This window comes from Bidens hawaiensis, unplaced genomic scaffold (genome assembly GCF_021521415.1).
Source record: "Bidens hawaiensis isolate Kalapana, Puna unplaced genomic scaffold, B.hawaiensis_p1.1 tig00004973_1, whole genome shotgun sequence".
Taxonomy (NCBI): domain Eukaryota; kingdom Viridiplantae; phylum Streptophyta; class Magnoliopsida; order Asterales; family Asteraceae; genus Bidens; species Bidens hawaiensis.
In genome coordinates, this window is record NW_027491313.1 from 1168048 (window position 1) to 1177595 (window position 9548).

Below are 9548 nucleotides of genomic sequence, written 5' to 3' on the forward strand. Positions count from 1 at the left end.
AAAAGTAACCGCCGGCTCAGTGAAGGATGCGGTAAATATGGCACTAACGGCCGGCGGTGATGTCATCACAGCTGGAACAGTTGGCTCAACGGAGTGAGCAACTGAACCAGCGGAAGCAGGCGTAGGCGCAGCCGCCTGGGTCATCGCCTCAGGTAGGCTGACCAAACCTACCGTCATGGGCGGGGAGGTACTCCTCCCCGCTCCACCCTGGAATGCGGTAGCATCCACGCCTGCACAAGGAAGATAAGTATTAATGATGGAAAGCTATGAAGTTAAAAATAAAGGAAGTTTGTACTTACGGGTTTTCTTGAGCCTAAAAGTGCGGACAGGCGGGGACGAACCCGATGGAGCCGGCCTCTTTGCGGCGCTCACCATCGTCATCCTGGGCTCTCCGGAGGTGACAGTCGCAGCCTCCGGAGCAGTGGTCTTATCACCACCGGGGTTCCTCGCCACCTCTTCGCTCTCGGTCTCTGAGTCAGACCGAGGCACCGGATCGGCAGTGGAGGCCACCTTCGCCTTCCCCTTCCCTCCGGCAGCCTTCTTCTTCCGCACCAACGAAGGACCATCTACGGATTCCTCATCAGAACACAGGATTAGAGGAATTCCAGCAGAGGTTTCAACATTGAGGGGTCGAGGGTTGAATAACGCCTTACCTGGCCGCCTGGCGCTCAGGATCTCGTGGCCTGGCGGGTAGACCTCCACGAACCGATCCGCCGTCTGTGCAAGGATGGGCAACTCGTTCTCATCTAGAGCACGAGTACCCATCCGAGCAGGACTATCAGCCTCCCGCGGATACAGGAGCGACTGCAAGTCGTTCCCCTCTGAAATAAAAGACAAAACAGTTAGAAGACAAACAAATATAAACAAAGAAGACAGACCGTACCGTAAGGGACAGAGTTCAAACCGTATTCAAGGACGATCGGGATCTTTTGCGCATCCGCATCCTTCCACACCCGGCTCATCCCGAGCATCACCATCCCGGACTCCGCAAAGCGGTAAACCGGAGATTGGACTCGGGATATCTTCGAGAACCATTCCGCCTCCTGATAGTTGGAGGCGTGAAGGCTGGCGAGTGCTTGCCCATTCTTGAACTTCATGGCAAGGGGGATGGCGCGAGCGGAGATAAAAAAAGAACTCCCGCTTCCACGAACGAAGACTGCGCTCGGTTGCGCAAATCTTCAAACCCTTTATACGGGTTATCAGAGTATACCACCCCTGGATGCACCTCCAAGAGTAGAAGGTCATCAGGCGGTCGACGAAGGGCTCAATGCCCAGAATCCGGCACACCCACTCGAAGTGGCGAATCTTCGCGATCGCCATCGGGTGCACCTCGGTCAGGTGTACACCGTGCCTCTCTAGGACACGGTACACAAACTTTGTCAATGGGAACCTAAGATTCCCATAGACAAAGAATGCGGCATATACCTCGATCTTGTCTCTGGGGGCATCATACACCGTCTGATGAGGTTCAGGAAACTCAGGCTCGAGAGACTCGAGCATGAACTTCCTGACGATGTACTGATATAGATCGACAGGCAGAGCACACTGGCACTCGCCAGCAGTACTCTTGTCATCCTTGTCGGACGTGGATGACGGGTGCTCGCCGTGCACCCCAGCCTCCTGGGCTGTACCCTCAAGATCGTAAGCAGAAGACATCTTGCAGGTATGAAAAAGAGAACGATTTCAAGAGAATGCTCGACTGAAAAGGTGAGTATTCGCCGAAAATCATTTTGAAGATGAAGAGAAAAGTGAAAGTGTAGATTTCAAATGACCCTCTCCCCCTTTATATACTAATCGCAATTAATGCGGTGAATTTAATGCGGAAGAGAGAGAAATCGCAGGTGCAATGAAACTATGACACGTGGCAAAAAGCAAGCTGGCAACAGCTGTTGAAAGGACGCGTGCCAGTAATTTCGCGGCCACGAGCCCAAAAATTCGCGCCCACGCGCCTGAAAAAGCGCCTGGAATGACCATATACTGTCACATCGCCATAACTTCCTGCACGTCCTGACACTGTCAGAAGAAACTGTCGGATGACGTTTCAATAATTTGGACTGTTCTTATCCTTTCACCAACTCTTCGAATTTCAAAATTTCAGAAAGATTCAAAAGCGGGAAAATACCCCTTACCTTGGCAACCAAGTAACCGTAAGACGAGTGCGGGTACAGTGTCAAGGCAAAACCCTTCACATACTTAGCACTCCGCAGGGAATTCAAACCAGGAAGGATCTTCTGGGCCATGCTTGCGGAAACGGGAATAACATCCCCGCATGGCGGGAACGTCGAGAACTATATTGTTTGAAACTCCAAGATGGAATTGGTGGTTTTAACATAATTGATCACTATGTTGAAAACTACCAAAACCCCATGGAGAATCCACACAAGTAGGACTCAACGCTCCTGACTTGCGAGGAGGTTACAGACCTACCCGCTTCATACCCAAAGATCAAGCAGAAAAGTCGGGAATTTCAGCGTGACATTATGAAAACCGCGGGAAGAATCCCCACGGAAAACCTTAAAACTAAAAACCCTTTTCAAAACCCCTTGCTAGTCCAAAAGTTCACCTCACTTATTAATAATTCATGAGAAGAACATTGGACTGGGGGGACTTGAAGAGGTAGGTCCCAGCAGAGCCCAGTTGGACCCGTAAGACTCACCTTGAACAGGGACGTCTGCGCAACGACCAACTGCTTCCGCAGGACCCACCATGCTCAGAGAAGACCTTACGTGCAGTACGCCAGCTGTACCCGCAGGGAAAGCCTCCCAATGGTGAAGTACCCCGCTTGTTCCCGCAGTTGCGGATACAAGCCATCAGGGAAGGCTACCCGCACTGATAGCAAGGCTACACGCACAAGGCACTAACTCTTGCTACTTCAGTAGTCACCTGAAGGAATGAGCAAGGCGGGAATACTCCCGCCCAAATGAGCCAGTCCGTATGCTTCTGGAAGATCTTTTGTACTATACCTACCAAGGTATGGGCAAAACAGACGATCTGACCAGAGCAGCCCATGAACCAATCACAGGGTGACAGCTCACCGACAACAGTACGAGGAGGAGCACCCTCTAGTACTGTTTCACTATTAGCCGCTGCCTACTCACCGACCCTTACTGTGGGACGTGCGCAGCCTACAGTTGGTGGAACAGTGCATAGCCGGCAGTAAAGGAACAGTATACAGCCGACCTTGTCACTGTCGGCCGCAGCCTATCCACCAACCAGCATGGCTTGTGCGTAACCCACTGTTGGTAGAACAGGAATACCATTCGGCCGGCTGTACCTTCTAGGAAACCTACCTTGGGCTATAAATACTCCAACACCTTGGAATGGTAAGGACATCATCTGATATCTCATTATCTTATCTAGCAATCTCTTAATATACACTTATATTCAGAGCAATCTAGTCTGATTCTCACGCCGGAGGGTGGTCACAAGGAGGAACCCCCCCTTCTCAGTGACGAGCTTACGGTGTCTGTTTTGCAGGTCACCTGAAGAACAACCTTCTCTGCTGGACCTCATCCTCGTGGGAAACATTACTTAACCCACAGATTATCCGTAATCTGCCCTGGGTCACTTAGTGTTTCTTCAGTTAATAATAGTTATTAGGCCAGAGATAGGTTTCTCTAGGGTCTCTAGGTTTCTGACTTGTATATACCGAGGGTTTTTCGGTTTTCCTAATTCTAATCACAGTGTTTAGTTAAATATTAATTTCAGACTCTTTTACATATAGCAAAAATGTATAGAAAAGTTGAAAACCTTGCTCTGAACCATGGCAGGAAGTTGTCTTTCATCCCTAACAAGAATAACATGACGGAGACCGTTAAGCTGCAAAGGTATAACGGATTCACATTCTTTTAGCTGAGCAGCCTCATCAATCACAAAATACTTCAATGGATTTGATTCTTCTGTAAGCAAGTTGATGGAGCTTGATGCTGTGCAAAATATCAAACAAGCATTTACCAAACAAAACTTTTTAATTTCATAATCTTCCTTAAACTCTGGAAACTGCAGTGTCTCTTGAAGGTACTTAAGTTTTGAACGCTGGATTCGGAAATCGAGTTTAATATTAATGCCCCTTATCCTAGCATCACGAACTCCATTCAAGGCATCTTTTAACCCTATATTTATTTCAACTATTTGCTTTATTGATTTACTGATACTTTTAAGCGATTCAACTACCACCACCATCTCTTTGGCTACCTCAACGGAAATGAAAGATGTTGGCATGTGTGTGTACAAGCCTTCAATACAAGATATTAGATGTTTTCCAAGAAAGTCGAATCCATTCATCACAAACTCCTCAAAAGTCAAAAGTTCTGGTTTACAATTCTTTTTATCTGAAGTTTGCTTTGAAGACTGCTCATTTTCATCCTTCTTTTCACTTTTCAAAGTACTTACTATGATAGTCTTCCAACTCTTGGCTTTTATTGCTTTCTTCATATGCAAGTCACTTGGCTTCTCTTTCTCGGTTTGCAATTTTTCATCATTATCACCTTCACTGCTGCTATCATCTTTCTCATCACTACAATCACTCTCGCTTTCATCAGGTATTATATTATCCTTTAAGTACAACCGATATTGTTCCTCAGGGTCCTCAAGGAAACGAATCATCCACTCACTGCTACCTTTCCAACCAGATATAGGAGCTAAGCAATCAGCAAGAATCTCGATGCGTGAATTTAAGAATATATCAGAAAGGTCTTCACATTCGTCTATCTTCATTCTCTCTTTATTCCCAAATAAAACTATGTCTCCTAAACCGTAAGTATCATTAACCAAAGATTCCCTCACTAATCTCATAACTCGTTTAGTAACTCCTAAAACCGCAATATTTGTAGGAGCACATGTTAGAGTTCTGCATTTTAACCTCAGCAACACGAATAACAATGAACTGATTGTTTTTGTCTTTCCAGTTCCTGGAGGGCCCCAAATTAATTTTGTGGTATTCTTGTGACCACAATACCTTGAAGCAACACAGTTCAACACAGCAGCTTCTTGTGAGCTATCAAGATTAAAAGCTTTGAGAAATTCTTTAATCTTTAATAAAAGCATGTCTCTATTTTTATCAATGCAACATTCAACACAACTTTCTTCAACCTGTTAAATCATTGTAAAATGTAAACTTATTTCCCAAAAAAGAAACAACATTTTGTTTGAAACTTTTGAACAAACAAAATATAAAAATATGCTTGATATATAACATTCTTACAGAATGATCAGCTCTCAGCAATGCTTTAAACATTTCCTTTTTCTGATCTCCTACTTCGGCATGAAGTGCTTGCGAATTAAATACGAATATTTGTTGTCAAGTTTGTAAGACACGCAACGAAATGTCTTGGATCACTCCCGTCTAGACTGATTGGTTTCGATGATAAAACCTGAAGTTCACAAATTGAACCTTTTACCTTCGTGCGTTGAACTAAAGCTACAAGGTATGGCATGTGTGGCCTCTTGAGATCATCTACACATCTTGGTCTTACATCAGTCAACGCAATAAGATCTCCGCCTACAAGCACATATGATCCTAAACGTTTTTGAAGAATGATAGTGTAAAACAATGATTTGGGAAGTCTAAAATCTTTAGCAGGTTGTATCCCGAAAATCTGTGAGGTAGGACAACTCTTGACTCCTAGGATCTTGCAACAAAGGTCAGCATGTGTCTCCTCAAAAAGTGGATAGATGAATGAGTTGGTATACTCAGATACAAACGATAACGTCTTTGGGATCTCTGATACCTGCTAAATTAGTTCAAGGTCCAAAGGTGACAAAAACATATGAAAAAAAGAAATGAACAAACAAACAAACACCAGAAGAAGAATATATAATTAAGCAAACCTTGCCATTGTAGAGATTTCTGTTAAGAACATCACTAAGAGACCAAGAAAAAACCTCAGTAACCAAAGGGTTTTCCTTGTTTTCAGGTCTCTTCTTATCCTCAAGAACATCACTAGAAAACCAATCCATTAGATATGTCATCATGTGCTCTCCTTAAATCCTTAAGAAACCATGAAACAGCACATATATTAAAGATAAGTAATGTTGATCATCAAAGTGTGCCAATTTCTAGTAAAGATTTGTACCTTAGACCTCTAGCTAGTCACAGTTACGTTCTTGATAGTTGTTTTGATCAAAAGAAACATACATGCAGTTCTAGAAATTAAGAAGAAGATGAAGGGGCATTGAATCAATAGAGTTGTGGGTTCCAGGAAGTCCAAATAGTATCTTTACATAAAATCGTTACAGTTTCCTAGAAGCTCAAATAATACTTCCTGGTACCATTTATATCTTCTAAACTACACGTACTCCTATTTTGTTACATGTTTAAAACTTAAAATGATAAAAACTAATACTCAGAATGCTATAAAGGCGACTTGCGAAATGTGACGTCCAATAAGTAAATGATGAGTTTTTTGTTATAGGGATGTGATGTAGCCCCTCTTTTGCCACGTCATCTCATTTTCCACAATTTTCTTTTTTTAATTAAATTAAACAAATAGAAACCCATTAAATTTAATTAAAAAAATGCATTAAAATTAAAAAAGAAATACAAAAAATACATAAAAACCATAAAACTAAAATCCATAATATTCACGAATATTTGAACTCGTCGTTCTTCTAATAATGCGACCTCTTGGTCTAACCCAGTAACGATGAGGAAGTCGTAGTCTTTATCCATTTGCCGCAATTCAAACATAGCGGTAAGCGTTTGGTGGTTTTGGTTGGTTTGTTGGAGGGTAGCGATACGTTCCACGGTATGGGTTTCGAAACGACCGAACATCTCGTGGAGACGTTCGACTTCTTCGTTGGCCCCCACATTGACTGTAACGACGACGAACCCTTTACATTTTTCGTATTCTTTTTTCTTCCTTTCCCGCGGGGTCGAGCCAACTCTTGTGCGTCTTCGTCGTCTAAATTAGCCGCGTCATGTTCGTCAACGAGGTTGAAGTTACGAGCATCAAAGGATGTTGTTGGTGTGCTCGGATTTGTCGAAGACAAGGTCCTCGACATTTTTGTAGGCCGGGATGATGCGCCGGTTCGTCGAGCGACAGGAATGGTGGGTGCTTCTTTCCATTTCGGGCAAAGATTGAGTTTTCCCAAGAACTTAAATGCTTAATTAAACGGTTCCCCAGTCCCCCGTTCCGTTTGCCATTGAATTCGAAAGTCGCTTAACACTTGAAATTGGATGTCGGCATCATTTTGCCCGCTACGCCAACCATGATCACTCAACTGGTTGTATATCCCGGCATATTTTTGGCATTCTGAATTGATGACCTTCCAATGGGCTTGAACCGCTTCTTAACCCCGATATTCTTCCGGTTTACCCGTTAGCCCGAGCCAAACTTCAAATATTTTCTTCCAAAATATTCCGGAGGCTTGAAAGTTAGCTACAAATTAAATTATTTTCACAATTTGTAAAAACTTTTAACACACGCTAAATAAAGTTATATAAATACTTAATACTAAAAAACTCACCAACGTCGGGATTATCACACCCCGACTAGAGGTGGCGGAACATGCCGGGGCACAACGGATTGCTCATGAACACAATGACACTATTAAAGTGACAATATTTACTCAACTCATTTATTTCATTATATAACTATATTACAACTCGTTCAAAGATTAAATACAAACAATTACAACACTATTTAATTCATTAAAATATCATAAAGTATAATCTAAGTGATAAGTCTTCAATCTTCAAAAGCATTCTAAAGGTAAGCTTGTAGCATGTATAAAAATAGATTTGATCAACACGAATATTGGTGAGCAATACACTAATTTTTGTTGTTGTTGTTGTGTGTATATATATAATGAGGCAAAATCACAATTCATACGTGTAAATATAACATCGCAACAACCATCGTAAATGTAAAGCAAATAACCGTGGCTCCTTTCTATTTGGTAACAACCAAAATACTCGGAGAAATAATGGGGCCCTATTCTATTAGAACAAATCTAAAATAGTTAGGGGAGCGTATGATCATACTTAATGAGGCTTAACAACAAAATCAGAATAAACACTTGTGCACATAATCAATTTGCTGCATAAACAAGTGATCGAGCAAATATTCATATAAACACATAATGTTGAATTATGGATTTAGTATTGATGTCTTAAAAACATGTAAGTTGGATATGGTACGCATGCCACCCCCAAAAGAATAAAAACATAAAAAGGGGGAGTGTGATTACTCACTTAGAATTTTAACGAGTGATGAAATTGACGAGTCGGTCCTTAAGCGGGCGAAGCGGAAGGTTCGTTTTTAACAAGTGAATCCGAGAAATAAGTGAGTTTAGGATTGGGGATGTGTCCAAAAGTAAATATAAAATAAAAGTAAAATAAACTAAACATGAATTCACATTGGGATTTTATTTGTAAAATCTTGAGTTTAAGCGAAAGTTTGGTTTTGGTTCGGTCCATGACTCAGTATGGGACCGAGGTTGGTTTCCACATATCCAAAACATGAGAACTAACAACAAACTAAACTAAAACAGAAACTTGAAAGAAAATACAAGAATCAGTCGGTTGAAACACAACTTGTGTTTTTAAGCGTGTGATTCGGTTTAAGGCGGGTTGATTGGTTTATCTAATCCGGGGATTGGTTTGAGACAAAGTCCAGTACCAATCTCCATTTAACATGAAAAATAACTACAAAACATTAGCCAAATATGATCAAGCAAAAATATATCACATCTAAGGTGTGAAAACAACTAAAAAGATTTTAATCAGTTTATAACGGAATCTGTTCTTGATTTGAATAATACTTAAAAATATAAATAAATTTTTAAAAATTATAAAAATATCCAGTCTAATTAATTAGGGAATTCCTCAAATTATAATTCGAGATAGGCTGAAACAGCCGGTTTTCTCAATTGGTACAGATCTGTGTACTAAAACTAAAATAGTAATTATGAAGTCATACGAATGAATTAAAACGAAGTTAAATAAATATTGAAACCACAACTCAATGAAGTTCATCACATGCTTTGTTTTTGCACCATTCTAGTTCTTTATGACTAAGTTATGATCCAATGTTTGATGACCAAATTATGTCCAGAATTGAAACACCATTCCCTTTATCGCCCCTATTATCTTCGGGGGGGGGGGGGTGTTCCTCTATTTTGTATCCATCGTTTCCCTTAATCCTCGCCGCATTAAGCACAACCTAATAGATGGTGCCGGTCATTAATGATGATAAGAACGTGACATTTTTTTGTGTTAAAAATATATAGTTCATTTTTGGTGCAACATGTGGCAACGTGATCGAACATGAAAAAGCGTGTGTTGACAACCAACACGTATTTATTACTTTAGCATTCGATACTTTTGGGTTCCTTGTGGCCAAGGTTGCAGAGCTACTTAGCCGAGTTCAATGGGTTATGCATAGTAATGTTAAAATCCCAAGATCAATCGATGTAGTTTATAAAAGACTTGGTATTGCAATCCAAAAGGGACTAGCGGCTAGGGATGGCAAAAAATCCCGTGCCCGACGAGTATACCCGAAACCCGATGGGTATGGGCCGGGTATGGGATTAGGATTTAAAAATTT

The 9548-nt window shown here is 41.6% G+C and overlaps 1 protein-coding gene across 1 annotated transcript; it reads right to left on the reverse strand.

The window, feature by feature from the left end:
• Nucleotides 1–3714: 3714 nt before the first annotated feature.
• On the reverse strand, nucleotides 3715–5958 carry LOC143628452 (uncharacterized). Its single transcript, XM_077098051.1, has 3 exons — nucleotides 5830–5958; nucleotides 5400–5729; nucleotides 3715–5091 (listed from the first exon to the last, which is right to left on the reverse strand). Exons 1-3 carry the CDS (start codon nucleotides 5956–5958, stop codon nucleotides 3715–3717), a joined length of 1836 nt encoding a protein of 611 aa, XP_076954166.1.
• Nucleotides 5959–9548: the final 3590 nt, after the last annotated feature.